This window comes from Mesoplodon bidens (assembly GCF_964165515.1).
Source record: "Mesoplodon bidens genome assembly, chromosome: 5".
NCBI lineage: Eukaryota > Metazoa > Chordata > Mammalia > Artiodactyla > Ziphiidae > Mesoplodon > Mesoplodon bidens.
This window is the reverse complement of record NC_138161.1, coordinates 99,062,377-99,087,924: the sequence shown is the minus strand read 5'-3', so window position 1 is coordinate 99,087,924 and position 25,548 is coordinate 99,062,377. Positions and strand designations below refer to the sequence as shown.

General features: G+C 41.6%; 2 protein-coding genes across 4 annotated transcripts in view; both read left to right on the top strand.

Annotated features, from left to right (window-relative positions):
- MCF2L2 (MCF.2 cell line derived transforming sequence-like 2) overlaps positions 1–1,879 on the top strand; it is a gene marked incomplete at its 5' end in the record, with an annotated part of 240,613 nt that extends 238,734 nt beyond the window's left edge. The window contains one exon of the mRNA XM_081235351.1: positions 66–1,879. Coding sequence (XP_081091477.1) covers positions 66–177 — 112 coding nt within the window. The 3' untranslated portion in view covers positions 178–1,879. The remainder of the gene's footprint in view (positions 1–65) is intronic.
- An 18,155-nt stretch (positions 1,880–20,034) lies between these two features.
- LAMP3 (lysosomal associated membrane protein 3) overlaps positions 20,035–25,548 on the top strand; it is a 34,763-nt gene continuing 29,249 nt past the window's right edge. For all 3 annotated transcript variants that reach the window (XM_081235552.1, XM_081235551.1, XM_081235553.1), the window contains exon 1: positions 20,035–20,215. In XM_081235552.1, coding sequence (XP_081091678.1) covers positions 20,167–20,215 — 49 coding nt within the window. In that variant the 5' untranslated portion in view covers positions 20,035–20,166. The remainder of the gene's footprint in view (positions 20,216–25,548) is intronic.

Here is a 25,548-nt window from a genome sequence, read left to right as displayed (position 1 = left end):
GCCTCTACCCACTAGATGCCTGTAACACCCCCCACCCACTCACCCAAATTATGACAATCAAAAATGCCTTCAGACATTGCCAAATTTCTGCTGGGGTGGGAGTGGGGAGCTAGGTTGAGAACCTCTGATCAGAGCTGCTCAGACTCCACATGGCAGCCCTGTGTTCGCCTCCCTTAATCCCCACAGGAATGTTAATGTGATACTTGTGTTACTTTGTTCTAGGATTGTTTCCTTTTAGCGAGGGTTGGTTACAGGTTAACTTCTTACGTTTAGACTCGTTAGTTTTTTAGCTTCAGTTATCTTCGGTTATTTATTTTTAGTTTTATTAGTTAATTTTCATTTGTTTTTAGTTTTCTAGTTATTTAATCTTATAGCTTTAAAGTTACCTGTTTATAATTATTTTGTCTTTAAAGTTACTTAGTTTTTGAGTTATTTATTTTCAGTTATTTATAGTTACTTTGTTTTAATAGTTATGTATTTCCAAATTAGCTTTAGAATTATTCATTTTTAATTATCTGTCTTTACAATTGTTAATATCTGAGTTATTTATTTTCATGGTTATTCTATTTTTAGTTATTTATTATTTAGTTATTTAGTTATTTGTGAATTATTTATTTTTACAGTTACTTATTTGAATAGTAAAAACTCACTGGAAGTTTTTGAATTCCTTTATTTTCAGAATAAAATAGCTGTCGTTATTTTGGGGTTTTTCCCCTAGTTATTTGGTTTTAGAGTTACTTATATTCACAGTAATTTATTTTCACTTATTTTAGATTCTGTGTTATTTTTACATTCATTTATTATTTGGGTTTTTTATTTTTTAGTTATTTGGTTTTAAATTATTTTATTTTCAGTTGTTGCATTTTTGAACATTATATTTTGAGTTTTTTAGTTTCAGAATTTTTGAGCTATTTAGTTTCTGAGTTATTTTCAGAGTTACTTATTCTCAGTTATTTCTTTTCAGTCTTTTCTTTGTCATTCAATTTTTTTCTATTCACTATTTTTAGTTATTTTATTTTCAGGTTTATTTTCAGAATTATTTAGTATTACAATTATTTAGTTCATCAGTCAGGATCCAATCAAGAGAGACACTATACTAGTTATTTTAACAGAAAGGATTTACTATAAGGAAGTGGTATCCAGCTATTGGAGATTTTAATGGGAAAAAAAGTGATAATGAGATATCATGAAGATTCTAACTATAAGAAGCAGCTACCAGCCCAAGGGCAGAGGGAACAAGGGAAGAGGTTGGGGGCCCCACATGGCTGAGGGTAGCCCTCTGGTGGGGGTGGGGTTGGCATTCCCCAGGTACCCCCAGGAACTTGAAGGTGGGCCTGGGAACTGGATGCAGAACTCTGCTGCCAGCTGGTGCTAGAGGAAGGGGCGTGATGAGGCTCCTTATGGAAGTGTTGGGAAAATAGTAAACTGCAGCTTCTGGAACGGACTGGGGCTCTCAGGGTAAAGGCCAGTTGCTAGGGCAATGCTGAAGGGAACCCAGGCACACAGGGAGGAGCAAAGCCCTCGCTGGCAAAGGAGGCGAATGGCCCCAACCACAAAGCAGAGAGCAGAGGGTGGGCAGGGAGCTGAGCGATCATGGCTAATAACCAGCACCCTGAGCTCTGGAGTTGTTTAGTTTTAGAGGTAGTTTTGGATTTAGTTGTTTTTGGAATTGTTAGGGTGCTTTGATTTTAACTTTTCACTGGATGAGGGATCTGGCTGAGTTTTCAGTCCCCTGATTCGTTCCTGGAATGGAGTGGGTCAGCAGGCACCTGGGGAGTGTCTCCCATGAGACTCAGGAACAATACTGTACAATTTAAGAAAACCAAAATAGTGTGTCCATAAAGGAGCCCTTTGACTGGGTGGCCAAAAAGGGAAGAGACTGAGGAATAGACCATCAGGGAGGGGCTCCTTGGCACGATTATCCAGCAGAGTGTTTGAAATTTTTCAGAAAGTTGAACTATGTGGTGGGTCCACGCTCTCATGCCCCCTTTCCTAACAACAAAGTATCTGTCTTATGGTAGAGTGTGTTTTAAATTGGTAGGATACAATATTTACTATTTGCACACAAAAATAAAGTTCTTCCCAAATCTATAGGAAATCTTACTTCCTTCTACCTGCATTATTTTCCAACCCACCTTTTTCCATTTTGACCATAAAAATATTTATTTATTTATTTATTTATTTATTTATTTATTTATTTATTTATTCTCTCCTTTCATTCAACACCTATTTCCTGAGCACCCCCATCCTAAGGAAGGTGCCAGCATCGGGAGAGACCAAGGAGGTATGAAGATGAGTGAGAGGTTCCTCAGTCCAGTTGGGGGAGACAGATGTGGAAACAGATCATCACAACACGGTGTGACACATACTGTGGGAGTACACAACCCTGCTGCTGTGTGATGAGGCTGGTTATGGAAGTGTTGGCAAAGTGGTAAACTGCAGCTCCTGGAACTGAAATACAGTTTTGAAATTTTTAGGCTTCTTAAAAACCAGGAAAAAAAAACAGAGCGTGGCTCTTCTATGAGTGAAATTTGTATCATCATTTTGTTTGGGTAAATGGAAAAGAATCCAAAACCATCAGATAAATCCCCCAGCCTTCTTTTACTAGTCGTTCAATTCGTCATGTCACCTGTTGCCCACTAGAGGGACTCATTTCAACACGTTGCTGAGGAGTGGGAATGCTGCAGCCCCAGGTGAAAGTGGTCTGGCGCAGGATCTGTAAAATCTGGCAGAGTCTGAGTCCACACTAAACACGAGCCATGCACTATGAAATGATGAGAAAAGTTATAGATCCTCTAAACCAGCACTTCCCAGAGTATATTTTGCAGCATAGGCAGAAGAGTGTAAGAATTCAATGAGTTAATCCTACAGTGAAAAAGAATGATCTAAAAATAAATACAGGGGCTTCCCTGGTGGCGCAGTGGTTGAGAGTCCGCCTGCCAATGCAGGGGACGTGGGTTCGTGCCCCGGTTCGGGAGGATCCCACATGCCGCGGAGCAGCTGGGTCCGTGAGCCGTGGTCGCTGAGCCTGCGCGTCCAGAGCCTGTGCTCCGCAATGGGAGAGGCCACAACAGTGAGAGGCCCGCATACAGCAAAAAATAAAAATAAAATAAAATAAAAATAAATACACTTTAAAAATACTACACAGGGAGGGGGGACCTTCAAGATGGCGGAGGAGTAAGATGTGGAGATCACCTACCTCCCCACAAATACATCAAAAATACATCTACACGTGGAACAACTCCTACAGAACGCCTACTGAATGCTGGCAGAAGACCTCAGACTTTCCAAATGCAACAAAGTCCCCACGTACCTGAGTAGGGCAAAAGAAAAAACAGAGACAAAAGAATAGGGACAGGAGCTCTGAAGGAGGAAAAGTTTCCACACACTAGGAAGCCCCTTCACTGGCACAGACTGGGGATGGGCAGGGGGGAAGCTTTGGAGCCAAGGAGAAGAGCGCAGCAACAGGGGTGCAGACGGCAAAGCAGAGAGATTTCCGCACAGAGGATCGGTGCCAACCAGCACTCACCAGCCTGAGACGCTGGAAGCTGAGGCTCAGGCTTCCAAGGTCAGATCCCAAGGAGAGGACTGGGGTTGGCTACATGAACACAGCCTGAAGGGGGCTAGTGCACCACAGCTAGACAGGAAGGAGTCCAGGAAAAAGTCTGGAACTGCCTAAGAGGCAAGAGACCATTGTTTCAGGGTGCGCGAGGAAAGAGGATTCAGAGCACTGCCTAAACGAGCTCCATAGATGGGCACAAGCCGCAGCTATCAGCGCGGACAGCACAGCTGGGCATGAAACGCTAACACTGCTGATGCAGCCACCAAGAATCCTGTGTGCAAGCACAGGTCACTATCCACATGCCTCCTCCCGGGAGCCTGTGTAGCCTGCCACTGCCAGGGTCTCATGATCCAGGGACAACTTCCCTGGGAGAACACACGGCATACCTCAGGCTGGTACAACATCACATTGGCCTCTGCTGCCACAGGCTCTCCCCGCGTTCCAATTATAACTACCGTATGCCTCCCTCCCCACTGGCCTCAGTGAGCCAGAGCCCCCTAATCAGCCACTGCTTTAACTCCATCCTCTCTGGGCAGGAACAGAAACCTGAGGGTGACCTACACGCAGAGGAGGGGCCAAATCCAAAGCAGAACCCCAGGAGCTGTGCAAACAAAGAAGAGAAAGGGAAATTTCTCCCAGCAGCCTCAGGAGAAGTGGATTAAATCCCCACAATCAACTTGAGGTACCCTGCATCTGTGGAATACCTGAAGAGACAACAAATCATCCCAAAATTGAGACAGTAGACTTTGGGAGCAACTGTAGACTTGGGGTTTGCTGTCTGCGAATGACTTGTTTCTGATTTTTATGTTTACCATGGTATAGTTTTTAATGCTTGTTATCACTGGTGGATTTATTTATTGGTTTAGTTGCTCTCTTTTTTTCTATTTCTTTAATATTAATAATTTTTAAATTTTAATTATTTTTTAAGTTAAAAATTTTTTTTCTTTCTTTTTTTCTCCCTTTTCTTCTGAGCCAAGTGGCTGACAGGGTCTTGGTGCTCCAGCCTGGTGTCAGGCCTGAGCCTCTGAGGTAGGAGAGCTGAGTTCAGGATGTTGGGCCACCAGAGGCCTCCTGGCTCCATGTAATATCAATTGGCAAGAGCTCTCCCAGAGATCTCTGTCTCAACACTAAGACCCAGCTCCACCCAACGGCCAGCAAGCTACAGTGCTGGACACCCCATGCCAAACAACTAGCAAGACAAAAACACAACCCGATCCATTAGCAGAGAGGCTGCCTGAAATCATACTAAGTTCACAGACACCCCAAAACACACAACCAGATGCAGCCCCACCCACCAGAAAGACAAGGTCCAGCCTAATCCACCAGAACAGAGACACCAGTCCCCTCCACCAGGAAGCCTACACAAGCCACTGAACCAACTTTACCCACTGGGGACAGATACCAAAAACAACGGGAACTCTGAACCAGCAGCCTATGAAAAGGAGACCACAAACATAGTAAGTTAAGCAAAATGGGAAGACAGAGAACTATGCAGCAGATGAAGGAGCAAGGTAAAAACCCACCAGACCAAACAAATGAAGGGGAAATAGGCAGTCTACCTGAAAAAGAATTCAGAGTAATGATAGTAAAGATGATCCAAAATCTTGGAAATAGAATAGAGAAAACACAAGAAACGTTTAACAAGGACCTAGAAGAACTAAAGAGAAAACAAACAATGATGAACAATACAAAAAATGAAGTTAAAAATTCTCTAGAAGGAATCAATAGCAGAATAAGTGAGGCAGAAGAATGGATAAGTGACCTGGAAGATGAAATAGCAGAAATGACTACCACAGAGCAGAATAAAGAAAAAAGAATGAAAAGAATTGAGGACAGTCTCAGAGACCTCTGGGACAACATTAAATGCACCAACATTCAAATTATAGGGGTCCCAGAAGAAGAGGAAAAGAAACAGTCTGAGAAAATATTTGAAGATATTATAGTTGAAAACTTCCTTAACATGGGAAAGGAAATAGTCAATCAAGTCCACGAAGCACAGGGAGTCCCATACAGGATAAATCCAAGGAGAAACACGCCAAGTCACATATTAATCAAACTATCAAAAATTAAATACAAAGAAAAAATATTAAAAGCAGCAAAGGAAAAGCAAAAAATAACATACAAGGGAATCCCCAAAAGGTTAACAGCTGATCTTTCAGCAAAAACACTGCAAGCCAGAAGGGAGTGGCAGGACATATTTAAAGTGATGAAAGGGAAAAAACCTACAACCAAGATTATTCTACCTAGCAATGATCTCATTCAGATTTGATGGAGACATTAAAACCTTTACACACAAGCAAAAGTTAAGAGAATTCAGCACCATCAAACCGGCTTTACAACAAATGCTAAAGGAACTTCTCTAGGCAGGAAACACAAGAGAAAGAAAAGACCTACAAAAACAAACCCAAAACAATTAAGAAATGGTAATAGGAACATACATATCGATACCTTAAGTGTAAATGGATTAAATGCTCCAACCAAAAGACATAGACTAGCTGAATGGATACAAAAACAAGACCTCTATGTATGCTGTCTACAAGAGACCCACTTCAAACCTAGGGACACATACAAACTGAAAATGAGAGGATGGAAAAAGATATTCCATGCAAATGGAAATCAAAAGAAAGCTGGAGTAGCATTTCTTGTATCAGATAAAACAGACTTTAAAATAAAGACTATTTTTGAGAGACAAAGAAGGGCACTACATAATGATCAAGGGATCAATCCAAAAAGAAATATAACAATTGTAAATATTTATGCACCCAACATAGGAGCACTTCAGTACATAAGGCAAATGCTAACAGCCATAAAAGGGTAAATCGACAGTAACACAACCATAGTAGGAGACTTTAACACCCCACTTTCACCAATGGACAGATTATCCAAAATGAAAATAAATAAGGAAACACAAGCTTTAAATGATACATTAAACAAGATGGACTTAATTGATATTTATAGGACATTCCATCCCAAAACAACAGAATACACTTTCTTCTCCAGTGCTTATGGAACATTCTCCAAGATAGATCATATATTAGGTCACAAATCAAGCCTTGATAAATTTTTAAAAATTGAAATTGTATCAAGTATTTTTTCAAACCACAACACTATGAGACTAGATATGAATTACGGGAAAAAAACTGTTAAAAATACAAATACATGGAGGCTAAACAATATGCCACTAAATAACCAAGAGATCACTGAAGACATTAAAGGGAATCAAAAAATACCTAGAAATAAATGACAATGAAAACACAATGACCCAAAACCTATGGGATGCAGCAAAAGCAGTTCTAAGAGGGAAGTTTATAGCAGTACAGTCCTACCTCAAGAAACAAGAAAAATCTCAAGTAAACATCCTAACCTTAACCTAAAGCAATTAGAGAAAAAAGAACAAAAAAAACCCAAAGCTAGCAGGAGGAAAGAAATCATAAAGATCAGATGAGAAATAAATGAAAAAGAAATGAAGGAATCAATAGCAAAGATCAGTAAAACTAAAAGCTGGTTCTTTGACAAGAAAAACAATATTGATAAACCCCTAGCCAGACTTATCAAGAAAAAAAGGGAGAAAATTCAAATCAACAAACTTAGAAATGAAAAAGGAGAAGTAACAACTGACCCTGCAGAAATACAAAAGATCATGAGAGATTACTACAAGCAACTCTATGCCAGTAAAATGGACAACCTGGAAGAAATGGACAAATTCTTAGAAAAGCACAACCTTCCAAGACTGAACCAGGACGAAAAAGAAAAATATAAACAGACCAATCACAAGCACTGAAATTGAAACTCTGATTAAAAATCTTCCAACAGGGCTTCCCTGGTGGCGCAGTGGTTGAGAGTCTGCCTGCCGATGTAGGGGACACGGGTTCGTGCCCCGGTCTGGGAAGATCCCACATGCTGCAGAGCGGCTGGGCCTGGGAGCCATGGCTGCTAAGCCTGCGTGTCCGGAGGCTGTGCTCTGCAACGGGAGAGGCCACAACAGTGAGAGGCCCGTGAACCGCAAAAAAAAAAAATCTTCCAACAAACAAAAGCCCAGGACCAGATGGCTTAACAGGTGAATTCTATTAAACATTTAGAGAAGAGCTAACACCTATCCGTCTCAAACTCTTCCAAAACATAGCAGAGGGAGGAACACTCCCAAAGTCATTCTATGAGGCTACCATCACCCTGGTACCAAAACCAGACAAAGATGTCACCAAAAAAAGAAAACTACGGGCCAATATCACTGATGAACATAGATGCAAAAATCCTCAACAAAATACTAGTAAACAGAATCCAGCAGCACATTAAAAGGATCATACACCATGATCAAGTGGGGTTTATCCCAGGAATGGAAGGATTCTTCGATATATGCAAATCAATGTGATACACCATATTAACAAACTGAAGGATAAAAACCATATGATAATAGATGCAGAAAAAGCTGCTGACAAAATTCAACACCCATTTATGATAAAAACCCTCCAGAAAGTAGGCATAGAGGGAACTTACCTCAACATGATAAAGGCCATATATGAGAAACCCACAGCCAGCATTGTCCTCAATGGTAAAAAAATGAAACCATTTCTACTAAGATCAGGAACAAGACAAGGTTGCCCACTCTCATCACTGTTATTCAACATAGTTTTGGAAGTTTTAGCCCCGGCAATCAGAGAAGAAAAAGAAATAAAAGGAATCCAAATCGGAAAAGAAGAAGTAAATCTGTCACTGTTTGCAGATGACATGATACTATATATAGAGAATCCTAAAGATGCTACCAGAAAACTACTAGAGCTAATCAATGAATTTGGTAAAGTTGCAGGATACAAAATTAATGCACAGAAATCTCTTGCATTACTACACACTAATGATGAAAAATCTGAAAGAGAAATTAAGAAAACACTCCCATTTACCACTGCAACAAAAAGAATAAAATATCTAGGAATAAACCTACCTAAGGAGACAAAAGACCTGTATGCAGAAAATTATAAGACACTGATGAAAGAAATTAAAGATGATACAAATAGATGGAGAGATATACCATGTTCCTGGATTGGAAGGATCAACATTGTGACAATGACTATACTACCCAGAGCAATCTACAGATTCAATGCAATCCCTATCAAACTACCAACGGCATTTTTCACAGAACTAGAACAAAAAATCTCACAATTTGTATAGAAACACAAAATAGCCAAAGCAATCTTGAGAAAGAAAAACGGAGCTGGAGGAATCAGGCTCTCTGACTTCAGACTATACTACAAAGCTACAGTAATCAAGACAGTATGGTACTGGCACAAAAATAGAAATATAGATCAATGGAATAGGATAGAAAGACCAGAGATAAACCCCTGCACATATGGTCACCTTATCTTTGATAAAGGAGGCAAGAATATACAGTGGAGAAAAGACAGCCTCTTCAATAAGTGGTGCTTGGAAAACTGGACAGCTACATGTAAAAGAATGAAATTAGAACACCATAGACGAAAATAAAATGGATTAAAGACCTAAATATAAGGCCAGACACTATAAAACTCTTAGAGGAAAACATAGGAAGAGCACTCTTTTTTTTTTTTTTTTTCAGCACACGGGCCTCTCACTGTTGTGGCCTCTCCCATTGTGGAGCACAGGCTCCGGATGCACAGGCTCAGCGGCCATGGCTCATGGGCCCAGCCACTCCGCGGCATGTGGGATCTTCCCAGACCGGGGCACAAACCCGTGTCCCCTGCATCAGCAGGCGGACTCTCAACCACTGCGCCACTAGGGAAGCCTGGAAGAGCACTCTTTGACATAAATCGCAGCAAGATCCTTTTTGACCCACCTCCTAGTGAAATAGAAATAAAACCAAAAATAAATAAAGGGGGTCTATGAAACTTGAAAGATTTTGCACAGCAAAGGAAACCAGAAACAAGACGAAAAGACAACCCTCAGAATGGGAGAAAATATTTGCAAATGAAGCAACTGACAAAGGTTTAATCTCCAAACTTTACAAGCAGCTCATGCAGCTCAATATCAGAAAAACAAACAACCCAATCCAAAAATGGGCAGAAGACCTAAATAGACATTTCTCCAAAGAAGAAAGAGGATATACAGATTGCCAACAACACATGAAAAGATGCTCAACCTCACTAATCATTAGAGAAATGCAAATCAAAACTATAACGTGATATCACCTCACACCGGTCAGAATGGCCATCTTCAAAAAATCTACAAACAATAAATGCTGGAGAGGGTGTGAAGAAAAGGGATCCCTCTTGCACTGTTGGTGGGAAAGTAAATTGATACAACCACTATGGAGAACAGTATGGAGGTTCCTTAAAAAACTAAAAATAGAACTCCCATATGACCCAGCAATCCCATTACCGGGCATATACCCTGAGAAAACCATAATTCAAAAAGAGACATGCACCGCAATGTTCATTGCAGCACTATTTACAATAGCCAGGACATGGAATCAACCTAAGTGTCCACTGACAGATGAATGGATAAAGAAGATGTGGCACTATATTACTCAGCCATAAAAAGAAATGAAATTGAGTTATTTGTAGTGAGGTGGATAGACCTAGAGTCTGTCATACAGAGTGAAGTAAGTCAGAAAGAAAAACAAATACTATATGGCAACACATATATATAGAATCTGAAAAGAAAATGGTTCAGTGAACCTAGGGGCAGGACAGGAATAAAGATGCAGATGTAGAGAATGGACTTGAGGACACAGGGAGGGGGAATGGTAAGCTGGGAGGAAGTGAGAGAGTGGTATGGACATATATACACTACCAAATGTAAAATAGATAGCTAGTGGGAAGCAGCCGCATAGCACAGGGAGATCAGCTCAGTGCTTTGTGACCACCTAGAGGGGTGGGATAGGGAGGGTGGGAGGGAGATGCAAGAGGGAGAGGATATGGGGATATATGTATACTTATAGCTGATTCAGCTTGTTATACAGCAGAAACTAACACAACACTGTAAAACAATTATACTCCAATAAAGAGGTTAAAAAAAAATACTACACAGGGGAATTCCCTGGCCATCCTGTGTTTAGGACTCTGGGCTTCTACTGCAGGGGGCACAGGTTCGATCCCTGGTCAGGGAACTAAGATCCTGCAAGCCACATGTCATGGCCAAAAGAAAAAAAAAACACTACATGTTCTGCTCCTCTCTTGGTTGATCCCAATTAGTAGATTAAAGGAGCTGAGAACTCTTTCAGGAAGAAAGTCTGTAAACTTTTGTTAAACTCATGATTTCCCAAACTTATTTGACTACAGAACCCTTTTCTTAGTGGAATATAACATCCCCTGTGTAAAGGGAAAGAGTAAGCTGCTGTAACAAAGATATCCAACAATATAGTGACTTAAAGAATATTTCTGTCTTCTGAAACATCCTGGCTTGGGCCTGCAGGCTGCTGTGCTCCACATGGTCATTTAGTGGCCCAGGTTCCTTCCTTCTGGTTTTTCTGCCATCCACTAGAGCATTGTCTTTGCCTACATAGTCAAAAGCAGTTCTCAGGAATGTCCAGTTTCCAGATCACAGGAAGGGTAAAGAACTTGGAAGATATGCATATGTAATATTTTAAGGCCCAGTGTGCAAGTGGCACGCAAAATCTTTTCTTATATTCTCTTAGTGAAAACTTTGTTGCATGGCCACACCAAGCTGCAGGAAGTCTTGGGAAGCTAGCTAGGAGGCCGTTGCCCAACTACAACTTTATTACTGTGCGTCAGTGTCACCCAGCCAGCCTGCAGCAAAGGAGGAACTAGAATCCATGTTTTCCAACTCCTAGGCCAAGATTCTAAGTTACCACACTAGCATTTGCTTATCAGTCAACAGGTAGCAAGTGTCTTTTGAGTTCCAAGTTTATTGTCAGATGAGGATAGAAAGCTTTTTAAAATATAGTTTCACTAATCCTCTACAAAATATTTGTCAACTGCATCTTTAATCTGGTAGCAGTTTTTATTTATGGATAAGCTTTTCAAATATGGCTATTATAAAAGTAGCAAGAATTGTAGGTTTATACCATAATATTTTAATTTGCCAGGGAACATATACCTTGGAAATTAACAAAAGGAAAACAGGGTAGAGAATCTTGAAATGGACCCAGATACATCTCAGAATTTATGAAAAAGGCATTTCAAATTAGTTCTAAACCAAAAAGATAAATGTTTTGTAAAAGTGGTGTTTGGACCACTGGATAGCAATATGGAAAAAATAATAGTAAGTTTACCTCAGCCCTTAAAATCATTCATATCAATGCCAGAACCTTGGCCTCTGTGCACCTCTGTGCACTGGTGCCAAATCGAATCTCAGAAACAAAATTTTGGGTGAAGTAGAAAGAATAACTTTATTGCTTTGCCAGGCAAAGGGGACACAGTGGGCTTGTGCCTCTCAAAAACAGTGTGTCCTCAACCCAGAGGGATTTGGTGAGCAGTTTTATAGCAATGGTTCAAGGCCAGAGTTGCTGATAAGGATTAGGGTGAGTGCAGGGCCTGCACTCCTTTAATCTGGCCTCAGGTGGTCTCCTGATGAGCTTCTGTGGTTCCTTTAATCTGGAATGAAGAATACTAACATCTTCCATTTGTTGGGCGTTTTAATTCTGTAAAGAGCTCAAAGATATTGTTATGTGTATCCCTTGAGGTGGAACCAGGACCTGCCCCAGGGCTGCACTATTGTTTCTTGACTGCTCCTCTTTGTCTCTGCATTGCTCCCTTCCCACAGGGTCCTGCTTGGTTTCACCATTGTTCAAGTGTGTGACTTAAAGAAATCATGAAAGTCAAAACATTTTAAAAAGAATCTTGAATAGGATAAAGTCTTTCCAGGCAAAAACTAAAACCAGAAGCTACAAAGGAAAATCTTGACAAATTAAGCTTGTAAGAGGCAAAAACTTATATGTAGAAAAAAGGAAAAATTAAAACTCAAAAGGTAAATACATTTTCAAAACATATGACACAAGACTAATTTCCTTGGTGTATAAAGAGTGTTTACAAATCAATAACAATGGAAAAAGAAATGGGCAAAGGACATGAATACATAGGAAAAAAATTCAAAATCCATTAAATATATGAAAAGAGGGCAAACAATGATATATCATTTTTCATTATCAGACTGTCCAACATTTGAAACTTTGACAATACCCAATGTTGGAGAAGCTATAGGAAAACCAGCACTCTCATACACTGTTGGTAAGAGTGTAAATTAGTACTATCATTTTAGAAGAGAATTTGTAACAGCTTTCAAAAATTTAAAATAAGTATATGATTTGATCCAACAGTTCCACTTCTAGGAATTTATTTTAATGATAAACTCATACAAATGAACAAAGAATTATATGTATAGATGTTCATTTTAGGATCACTTTTAACAGGAAAACAAGTAGTGAGAAATGGGAAACAACCTAAATGTCTGTGGTAGTGTAAAAATTTATCCCCAAATTGAGACTCCTTCCTTCAAAGAGTGGAATCAAATTAACTTCTCTTTAAGTGTGGGCTGTACTAATGACTCAGTAAATAGAATGTGGTGGAAGTGATGCTCGTCGACTTTCAAGACTACATTATAAAAAGCATTTTAGTTTTTTCCTCATTCTCCCTCTTGGGTTATTCACTGTAGAAGCCAGCTGCCATATTGAGATGACACTGAAGCAGCCCAAAGGAGAGACCTGCATGGCAGGAACTGAAGCCTCCTGCCAACAGCCATGTGTGTGAGCCCCTGGGAGGTAGACTCTCCAGCCCTAGTCAAGCCTTCAGATAGCTTCAGCTCCAGCTGATATCTTGGCTGAAATTTCATGAGAGACCTGGAGCAAGAAGAACCCAGCTAAACCACTCTTGAATTTACTACCAGAGGGCCATGGGATAATAAATGTTTGCTGTTTTAAGCACCTAAGTTTTGTTAACAGTAGATAACAAATATATTAAATATAAAAAGCTGATTGATAAAATATTGTACTGACATACAGTGGAACTCTGTGCAGCTATTAAAAATAATATCTTCTGCTTGAGATGTAGAAATCTAGAAAGAGCACTATCCCCACACTTGCAAGATCAGAAAATCTGGAAAATATGCAAATTCACAACTTTTCGTGGACCCATGAGAGAGCTGAGTTCACCGGGCACCCATATAGCCTGAAGACCAAGGAAAGACAGGCACCTACAAAGAGAGATGGAACTCCAAGCACTTGCCTACCTGGAGCAGGCACTGCTATACGCTGGCAAAGAGAGTTCTGCTAAATTTGTTAGTGGCCCAGTGTAGGCTTGCAAGAGAAAATAGAAACCCAAGGGCCACAGATATAATGAATATTTGCATCCACTTACAGGCTTTTCTCCTCCAATGGTCTCACTGAGCACTCACAAAAAAGATTAGCAAAAGTCCTGAGAAAGCATCCTTGAGGGCATAGCCTGGAGAAGGGGAATATCAGTTGCTGCAGGAAAGACATGAAACAAGGCTTGGATCCTATTGCCCCATATTTCCAACAGAACAAAAGTAGAACCAGCTGCCCAAGAACAGGCAATAAACACACCCTTACAGGGCTGGTAAATCCAACTGCAGCTGGGGAAAAATAATGGAATAAAAACCAAACCTCTGATCCTGGGAGAGAGGTGGGAATATGTGCTGTACCCAAAACTACTGCTGGGGGAGGGATAGAAACACTTTGACGGTCACACCCCCTCAAGACCCAGGGACAGAGTGTCTGCCTGCCTGAGACTTGATCAGAATAGAGCACCTCACAGCTCAGTCCCCAGCCTCAGGCTAACAAGCACTGACTATCAAGTAACAGTGGAGTCTGCTGGGAGAGCTACAAGAGCATGGAGAGACTCTGACACATACCAGGGAAGACCTAAAGCTGAGGGTGGAGCACACATTGAGAAAAACATTTGGTCAAACAATGCCATACCTTAAACACAGGTAACACTTGAGGAATCTGAAGTGCATGGTGTACTTAGGCTAACTGTAGCAACAACAAACTCAAGGATCTACACAAAGGAGTGAAGACTGCAGGAAATGGTAATCACATAAGTAAGTATTGAAGCTTTTTCCCCTCATTATTTATGTCTCTTTAAAAGAAAATTGACTATTTAAATAAAAAAAGAATATGTTGTGGAGTTTATAACATATGCAGAATTAAAACCTATGACAAGAAAACAGAGGCCAAGAGGGAAAAAAGTGAAGTACACCATAGTAAGATTCTTCTTTGTGAAGTGGTATTAAGATCATCTGAAAGTACACTGTGATACCATAAAGATATATACCATAAACTCTAAAGCAAACCCTAAAATAACATGACAGAGTTATAACTAATAAGCCAACGGATGAGATAAAATGGAATTTAAAAAGACAGTTAATCCAAGAGTGGGTAGAGAAAGAGGAGAAATGAGACCACGAACAGGTAGGAAAAATAGAAAACAGTTGCCAAGATGGTAGATATAAATGTAACCATATCAATAATCATGATTTGAACACCCCAATTAAAAGGGGGTTAGGGCTTCCCTGGTGGCGCAGTGGTTGAGAGTCCGCCTGCCGATGCAGGGGACATGGGTTCGTGCCCCAGTCCGGGAAGATCCCACATGCCATGGAGCGGCTAGGCCCGTGAGCCATGGCCACTGAGCCTGCGCGTCCAGAGCCTATGCTCTGCAACAGGAGAGGCCACAACAGTGAGAGGCCTGCGTACCGCAAAAAAATAATAATAAAATAAAAGGGGGTTATTATCAAATTGGATATTTTAAAAATAAAAGAAGAAAAAAGACCACCCTTGTGACCTACAAGAAACCCATATTGTTAAACAAGGAGGCCTTTAGACTGAGGTGGCTTTAATGCCTTAGTAGCCTATGTAAGCAAACCAAAACCTACACCTGAAATGCCTCAAGGTTAAGAAACTGAAACCTAAGGACAGCCAATCACAAAGAGCCAGCTTGGCTCTCTCAAATAATGCAACACTTAAGCTATAACAAATCAAATAATTTCGTTGCTTTGCTTGTGCCTCTTCTCTAGAAAAGTCTTTCCTCTAGCTTCTGTCAGCGGAGCTCTCCCAACTATTTCTGGTTTGGCCCTGCCCGATCTGAATTGAGTTTTGCTCAAATAAACTTAAGAAGTTTTTAATATGCCTCATTTTATCTGACAGTATAAAGACACAAATAGATTAAAAGTAAAAGGATGGAAAAAGATATTCCAAACTAACACTAATTAAAAGAAAGCCAGGATGACAGTGTTAATATAAAAACAAAGTGGGCCTCAGGACAAAGAATCTGACCAAAAATCAAGATCATTTAAAAATAATAAAGCGGTTAATCCATCAAGAGGACATACCAATCCTAAATGTTTACACATCAATAACAGAGCTTTGGAATACACAAAGCAAAAACAGAACTGCAAAGAGAAATAAACAAATCCACAATTTAATCTGATATTGCAACTCATCTCTTGTAAGAATTGATAAAACAATAAAGAAAAAATCAGTAAGAGTATAGAATACTTGAACAACACTGTCAACGAATTTAACCTAATAACATTTATAGAACACTGAATCCAACAACAAAAGAATATACACATTCTTCTTAAGTTCACATGGAACATTTTTTTTTTTTTTTGCAGTACGCGGGCCTCTCACTGTTGTGGCCTCTCCCATTGCAGAGCACAGGCTCCAGACGCGCAGGCTCAGTGGCCATGGCTCACGGGCCTAGCTGCTCCGCGGCATGTGGGATCCTCCCGGACCAGGGCACAAACCCATGTCCCCTGCATTGGCAGGTGAACTCTTAACCACTGCGCCACCAGGGAAGCCCTCACATGGAATATTTAACAAGACCATTGTTATGGGCTGAATTGTGTTCCCCACTGCTGTTTGGTCCCATCCCGTTGATGGTGATGCTCTCACCTAGGAACTAGGAACACCTGAGGCACTCACCCAAGCTTGTGGGGCCAGTGTTGTGGCTGGACTAACCCATGTGGTTCTTATAATGATTGCAGTACACACTTCAGCCAGAAACCATCAGGGAACTTTGAGGAACAAAATTTACTACTCATAGGTCCTAGAGGGTACACAGCACACTCAAGGGCCATGAAGCAAGGTCACAGGTTGAGAGAGACAGCACAAACCTGGGGCTCTGCCTTTGTTAGGGCCCAAGGGTGGGGTGTTTAGGGTTTCACAGTTTCACTCTTTATTGGCTAATTTAAAGCATAAGAAAGGGAATTAGGGAATGGAAAGGGAGAAGCTAAAAGAATGTTGAAGAACAAAGTTGGAGGGCTAATAATACCTGATTTCAAGGTTTATTGTAAAGTTACAGCAATCAAGGCAATTTGATCTTGACATAAAGATAGAAAATTATATCAGTGGAACAGGATAGACCCATATACATGTGGACAACTGATATTCAACAAAGGTACAAAAGCAACAGAGTGAAGAAAGGATAATTTTTTCAGCAATGAGCTAATCCACATCTCAAATCATATGGAATTCTCAACAAGAGATTTCTCATCAGAAACCATCAAGGCCAGAAGGCAGTGAGATGATATATTAAAGTGCTGAAAGGAAAAAGACTGTCAATTAAGAATTCTATATCCACAAAACTGTCCTTCAAAACTGAAGGAGAAGTTAAGACATTCCAGATAAACAACCACCGAGATAATTTGTCACTAACAAACCTTCCCTACAAGAAATGCTAAAAGGAGTCCTTCAGAAGTGAAAGGTTACTAGACAGTAACTCAAATCCACATGAAGAAATAAAGAGCACCAATAAATGTAACTACATAGGTAAATATAGAAGACATTATAAATATATTTTTTTGTTTGTCATAGTCAGCTCTGGCTACTGTAACAAATCACCACAGACTGAATGACTTAAACAACAGATTTATTTCTCACAAGTTTGGACACTGGGAAGTCTGAGATCAGGGTGCCAGCATGGTGGCATTCTGGTGAAGGCCAACTTCCTGGCTTGTAGACAGCTGCTTTCTCACTATATCCTTACGTGGTGGTGAGCAGAGAGAGAACTAGCTCTCTTCCTCTTCCTATAAGGGCACTAATCCCATCATGAGGGCTCCACCCTCATAATCTAATTACCTCCCAAAGTCCCCACCTTCAAATACCACCACATTAGAGCTTCTGTATATGAATTTTTTTTAATTTATTTATTTTATTTATTTATTCTTGGCTGCTTTGGTTCTTCGTTGCTGCGCGCGGCTTTCTCTAGTTGCGGCGAGCAGGGGCTGCTCTTCGTTGCAGTGTGCGGGCTTCCCATTGTGGTGGCTTCTATTGTTGCGGAGCAGGGGCTTTAGGTGCATGGGCTTCAGTAGATGTGGCATGTGGGCTCAGTAATTGTGGCTCGCAGGCTCTAGAGCGCAGGCTTGGTAGTTACGGCACATGGGCTTAGTTGCTCTGCGGCATGTGGGATCTTCCCAGGCCAGGGTTCGAACCCGTGTCGCCTGCATTGACAGGCGGATTCTTAACCACTGTGCCACCAGGGAAGCCCTCTGTATATGAATTTTGAGGGAACACAAACATTTCCTCTATAACATTGTTTGTAATTTCTTTTTCTCTTATCTGATATAAAAGACAACTTCATAAAGCAATCATTATAAACCCATGATGGTGGGTATACAATGAATAAAGATGTAAGTTATATGGCAATAACAGCAAAAAGGAAGGGGAGACAATGGAAATAAATAGAAGCAAAGTTTTTATATACTATTGAAGTTAAGATAGTATTAATCTGAACTAGATTGCTATAGACTGAGATGTACAGTAATCTTCAGGGCAACCACTAAGAAAATAACTCCCCAGGCCCCTCCAGTCACCACTCAAGAGATTTTGCTCCCATGGCCAGCAGAAAGGGCACAGTCTTCAGGGCCAGACAAGCCATGTTGGAAATTTTAGCCTGTTATGTGATGCTGGGTGGTTCATTTTCCACATCAGTAAAGTGGGGATTAAAAAAATCTACCCTGTAGAGGTGCCATATGCATTACACAGTTGTCAGGCACATAATAGGGATTCCTTATATGGAAACCATGATTACTGCTATTATTATTATTATTATTGCTATTCTCCAACTACCCAGATCCTCTATGACCTTTAGTCTCTCCAAGGTTCAACCCCTACAAAGTCATCTCTGACTATTCCTTTCCTCATCCAGTGTGTTTCTAAGTAGCAAATAATTGATCAGTCACTCTCTAGCTATTTATATCAGTAAATGTTTCTCAACTAGGCAGTAAGCAACTTGAAAGCATATATTATATTCTAGTCCAGAGCCCCTCTTCAGCCGTAGTACAGCATAGTGCTTAAAATCCTAGACTTTCAAGCCAGACTGGATTCATAGCCCAGCTTCTTCATTTATTATCTAAGGGATTCTGGGCAAGTCACTTGACCTCTCTGTGCTCAGTGTCCCCATCTGTGAAATGGGACAACAATAATACTATACTGCCCACATAGAGTGGCTGTGGGGCTTAAATGGAATAAGAAGAGTGTCTGGCACAGAGTATCTGCTTAATTATTGTCTGTTGAATAAATTGACTTAAAGTCCAGAATTCTAGATAACAAGTAGCTGAAATTAGGTCAACTGACACAAATTAATCTTCACCTTCCACCATAAAAATTCAATTTGGAAACACACCCCTTGCTTTGGTAAATTTGCTTGATTCAGCAACATAGTAAGATAAAATAGTTGCCAAAGTTGTTTTTCAGGAAATGGTTTGAGACTAAAATAAAAGCCCTAAACCTAGTAATCAGGAGGGTATCCTGATAAACTGCCTATATGTGTGTTCCTCACCGGGACTCACAGCTCTGGGAGAGAGACCAACATTGTTTTGTCTAATTAATAGAGGAAGGAGATAAGACATGAAAAGGTTGCCTTTTGAAGATATTCAATATTATCTGTGTTCCAGGAAAACCACCTGGGAGTAGTCATTATTATCCCTGTTATACAACAGAAGAAACGGAGGCTCAGAGAGGTTACCCAAGGTCATACAGCCGGTGAGTTGGCAGGGTCAGATTCAAACCCAGATCTCCCTGATTCCTAAGCTCACACTCCCCCCTCCCCACAAGGTGAAGTTCCCAGGTAAGGCTGCCTTGAGCAGAGAACAGGGCTGCCTCAGACTTCTTGTGAAAACACACAGAGACAGACAGCACTCTACCCATGGAGTTTTGACTCCTGCTCACCCTCAGGACTGAGGGACTGGTTTTCTCCTGGCTGAGAAGGGTCTCTGGGTTTACAGAAATGTACTCAAGATCTTAGAGAAAAATGGAGACCCAACTTATGAGAGAAAGAAGCAGGCACTGCCACAGATCCACCACCTCTTGTGGAAAATGATCTCAGATGCCCTTCACCTTGGCTGGGGGACATGCCCCATCCCCCATCCCGTCGCTCACAAACACTAAAGGCAGAGATGAAAGTGCCTGCCTTCACACAAAAGCCACTTGTGGTTTCCCTCCCCGCTCAGCGCACCACTTGGGAGGGCCTTTCAGTTACTTCTCATAACTCAGGTGACTTTGTTTTCTCTGACACAAGTAATAAGGGGCAGAAAGAGGTGTCTACTTTGTTGCCAGAGCCTGCCCTGGAATTAGCCTTGCACCATTCGGAAGACCCAGCCGTGCTGAGCGCTGAGCCTAGCAGCCCCTCGGCGAGGCAGCGATACTCCCTGGTTCCACAGTCATGTCCTGGCAGCTCTCTGCAGTGGTGGTGCTCTTCGTGTCCCTGGCCGGTGAGTGACACACATGACTTTCCATGGTGACCCTGCTGCATCCGGTCCTATTAAATGTAAATGCATTCTAGTGCCAGTGACCAAGGTGGGACAGGACAGATTGGAGATAGCTGTAGTGGCTTCAGCTACTGTGGGTATTTGACTTGGGAATGCCTCTTTATTACCTTACATGTGGAGCACGCCTTCATTTTTTTTTTCCAGAGGCTTTCACAGTTTGGACTTGTTTTCCATGAGTCAGGCAGAGGAGGTGTCAACCCTGGAAGACAGTGACACTGCCCCTGGTTCCCAAATGGTCTCTAGGCACCTGATTAGGGAGAGTTTGTACAAATCTCTTCAATTTAAGAGATGGAGAACTGAGCCAGGGCTTAGAAATGGGGCTCTTGCCAAGAGCCTGGGGAAATCATGTTATGCCTTTCTTTTTCTGCTTTTCTTAAATGGAGCGCTATGTGTATATTATGTAACATTGAGTTGTGAAGATGAACGAGATGTGGTCTGACAAACTGTGCCATCTCAGAAAGATGTAAGCCAGGGCATCAAAGATTTCTTGTTTCATTACCAGTATAGGTCAGATCAAAGAGACTGTCTGGGAAGCTGAGATTTTAATGATTCTTTTATGTCTGTGCCCCCTGCTTTCACCAAGAACATTTTCTCCCTAGGACGTTGAGTCCTCTTATGTGCTTTATCAAGTTTGCTGGTTGATTCACAATGCCTTCTACTACCACTGACTTGAACATGTGAGGGAACTAACTCTGTCCACATGGCCTCACTAACATGCTCAAATGGGAGACACAGCTGCACTTGAGTGTAACATGAATTGTCATGAAAGTTGGGTGAAAGGTCAGACCAGCTCCCCTAATCCAGGCTGTTTTTCTTTGTGCCACATGTTCAGAATTAGAGTTTCACATTCTTTTGGAGGCAAAATGAAAAGTAATCATTATATTTAGCAGAGCAAGCCAATAAAAAAGCAGAAGATCTCAATGTAGCAGTAACCCTCAGTGATCTGTCTGTGGGCGCCAATTCAATGGCTGGCAGACGACTGGTGGATTCAGGAGGGCAATGAACGTGTGATAAATGCACAGGCAGGTGGAAAGGAAATGCCCATGTTGCCCTTTCGTCTCTGAGCCGTACATTCTGAGAGGTGAACGTGGGCGCTCAGCTAACAAGTGGCAGCCCTGAGATTTGCACCCAGGAAGTTCAGCTTCGGGGTCCATGCTCTGCACTTCTGCACTACACTTCTGCATGCATATGTTCAAGAAATACTTGTTGACTTGCATGTGAGCAAAAACCATTCGACATTTTGCTTGGAGAGACATAGCTTTTAGGTAAGCTAACTATGTAATCTTTATCCAGTCACTTTGCTTCCCTGATCTCAAATTTGAAACCCATAAAATGAGGAGATTTAAGTTTGTATCAGTTAAGTTTAGGTTCAGCTGCACATAAGAGACTAGCGCCAAATAGTGAATTAAACAAGATAAGTGTTTGTTTCTGTCTCGAGTGAAAACAAGTCCAGAGGAATTCAGACCAGGTCTGTCTGTCTGCCTGAAGAATTTCTCCTTGTGATGGATTCCCCACCTCACCCCATAGCACTCGGGGCCTGCTTCAATAATAACACCTGGGCTCCCCTGGTGGCACAGTGGTTGAGAATCCGCCTGCCAGTGCAGGGGTTCCGGGTTCAAGCCCTGGTCCGGGAAGATCCCACATGCCGCAGAGCAAGTAAGCCCATGAGCCACAACTACTGAGCCTGAGCTCTAGAGCCCATGAGCCACAACTACTGAGGCCGTGTACCACAACTACTGAGCCCACGTGCCACAACTATTGAAGTCCATGCCTAGAGACCGTGCTCCGCAACAAGAGAAACCACCGCAATGAGAAGCCCGCGCACTGCAACAAAGAGTGGCCTTGCTCACCGCAACTAGAGAAAACCTGCACACAGCAACAAAGACCCAATGCAGCCAAAAATAAATAAATAAATAAATTTATTAAAATAGTAATAATAATAATAACACCTGTCACACTGAGGAGTGTAGTCCACTTCTGTGTCTGCCTCACAAGGCTTTGCGCCCCTGAGAACAAAGACCTAACCTCAGAGCCTGGCCTGGAGCTTGGCTCAGAGGAGGCGCCTTTGTATCTGCTGAATTGGGTGTGGCGGGGAAACCAAACTAAGCCTCTCTGGGAAGGCCTGACTGTCTGGGAAATATCTAAAGACGCAGTCCTTGTGTGGTCACTGGCTTTCCCAGGGCCTGGCCGATGGGTTATCTCTCATTCCTCCTGCGAGTTGTAGGGAAACCAAAACCTTCTCACGCCCCTTCCTGCAGTTCACTGTCTAGAGGAATACAAACAAGGGGTTAAGGCTCTGGGGTACTCATTTGCTGAGTCTCTTGAATCCTGGAGAGGAGATGCTGAGGTTCTGGGAGTGGGAGCTTCGCAAATCAGTGTGTGGACTTCAGGCTGTGTCTTCAGAGTAGAAGGAGAACTGAGAGAATCTGAGCTATGCCCTCTGCCCTTGCTTCTGCCCACTGCCCTCTTTGTGGTTTTCAGACAGACCAGTGAACTTGACTAAACCTCTAGGCCAAAGATCCCATTTAAAAGCTATGACCCAATTTTGACCAAGATTGGTCATATGTGTGTGGTCATAAACAAAAATTTTGTAAAACAGAGTATTTTTCAGAGCATTGTTTCCATTGAGTACCTAACAAACATACAAACTTTCTGGGATGTATTTCAATGCACAGCATAGCTACCTCTGTCAACTTTACATCTAACTGCCTGCCCATCTTTTATACCCCACACTCCTACAGGGAGATGAGGAGAGGAAGGGAGGGACCAGAGTGGAGAAGGAGAAGAATATTAGAACAATATTCCCCAGACTTGTTTAATTGTAACACACTCTGTTACTTTCAGTCACTTTTGGTCCTGCCACCTACCAGCCCAGGCTCCTGTCTGTCACAAGGTCACATACCATATGGAGACACCATCACCTCCAGGCACCTCACAAAGACCTCCTATATACAAAGCACACTTGACAGTGTACCATGAGTCTTCTTGTCCTGTTTGGGGTGCTGTGCATTCATGAATGGCCAATGTGCTTTTTTCCCTTACTTGAGTTCATTCATCACTGCTGAGAGAGGAGTTCTAATTGCATTGTGAGGACGGCTCCCCCTTTGAAAGGGTGTGCTACTCAGTTGAGGAAATTCTACTCAGTTGAGATTTGCTTTAGTTCATAAGCATAAGCTGTACACAGTGGGATTTTATCAAGGACCTAATCTTCCAGGAGAACAAAAGTCAGGTGGTTCCCAGTCTCCCAGAGTTCTCTGCAGCAATCTTTGCTTTTTACTACAAGATATTCCTAGATACCACATCTGGGAGTGAATTCTATTTCTTCATAGTAATACTATGACCCTAACTGGGTTCCCGTTGGGTTCTTGACCCAGGAAACAGCAACTCAGGTTCAGCCCAAATGAATTATGCAAATAAATCTTCCACAACTGTCAACCTTCATAACAATCTTGAAAGGAAAAATCTTGTTGCAAGCTCTACAGTATGGGCATAAAGATTCCACATATGATTTTACAAAGATTTGTAAAGTAAATCTATAGCCCATAAAATCTGCAACTCTCAAATATCATACATTTCAATTGTCCAAGTAAACATTTTAGATACAAGAAAAGACTCTTTAGTAATAGTCTCAAGTAACTTAATGTCATTAATAATGTTTTCTTTAAAGGTTATCAAAGGCATTTTGAACTGATACTTTTGTCTTTCCCATTTTGCAAACCAGCTGTGCAGAAATAATTTATAAGTGTTACTACTGGGCTTAAAGTTAGCCTTTTCCTCTGGAAAATAATCACTGTTTTAGCATGTGGGCCTTTGAAAGACTCACTGAGGACCACCATTATGAGGGTTTAGTGAACTGGGGTCACTGGAGGGGCACCCTACTCGTCTCTCCTCTGCTTTTGTCTCTTCTCTTACCATTCTTCCCAGTGACATGCACCACCTCCCCCCATGCCCAGATCCAAGGGCAGGCTTTGGTTCAGACAGGGGCTTGAGTCTCAGCTTCAAAATTTACTAGTTGTGTGATTATGGTCAAGTTAATAGAATTTTCTAAACCTGAGTTTCCTCGTCTGAAAGACAGATAAAGATTAGTACCCGTCAGAGAGTTTTTGAGAAGAGCTGGTGAAAGAAGACCCTTGACCTGAGGCCTGCCATGTAGTAAGTGTTCAGTAACTTGGCATTTTTATTGCTATGGGGAAAGTACCCACCTAGAAATGTATTGGATGAAAGGAAGAGATAGTAAAGGTGTTTATGGATGACTTTAATTAGATATGAAATTCAGGACTCTATAAACACCAGCATAGAGTGATCTTCTTTCCCTTTTCCCCATGTTTTTCCAAGTCACTGCCCAGCACCGGGCAGTAACAACTCCAATGAGTGAAAATACAATGCGTAAACACAGTGAAACCATAGCATTGAAGAGACAGTGCCATCTCTCAGTGTACCTGATCATAAGCTCCCAAGGGACATCATCTGCAGTTGTCTACTTTCTGGCTTGCTCTGTGCTTGGAAGGAGACAAGGATAGAACTATTCTGGTTGAAAAAGATTCAGAGGCCTTCGGCCCTGAAGGGATGACCCAGGAGAGAACCTATGACAATAATACATACTCTAGGTATGCTTAATAGTCCAGGAAGGCTTTCACTCAAACCACCTTGTTTGAACCTGTTAATAACCCTAGGAGGTCTACAATGCTATAACCACCATTTACACATTCAGTTATTTATTCATTCATTCCGTATCCACTGAATACCTTCTATGCACAGGCACTGGTGTTGAAAAAAATTACCCACAGTTCCCACCTTGAGGTTGCTTTTCATCTAGTGGGAGAGAGGCACAATTAATAAATAAACATATAATCAGGGCTGATATTCTGCTGGTACACACTGTCTGGACAGGCTTATTGTTAAATATTTGAATACCATCCCCTTATATAATTACAAGCTGTGATTAGTGCAGTGAAGGCAATGAATATAATACTGTGATGGAGAATTGTGGGGATGGGGAGCTGTTTCATGTGGGGAGGATGGGGAAGACTCTTTGAGGAGCTGACATTTAAGCCAAACCATGAAGGATGGCACACCAGATGTATCAGAGCACTTATGGATTAATTTAATTCCTTAGTTGGAAAAGTCTGCGCCACTCTAAAGGTTAAGTAAGGGAATGATAGAAACTGGGGTACATTTTGAAAACTGATGGCAGGGCTTCCCTGGTGGCTCAGTGGTTAAGAATCCGCTTGCCAATGCAGGGGACATGGGTTCGAGCCCTGGTCCAGGAAGATCCC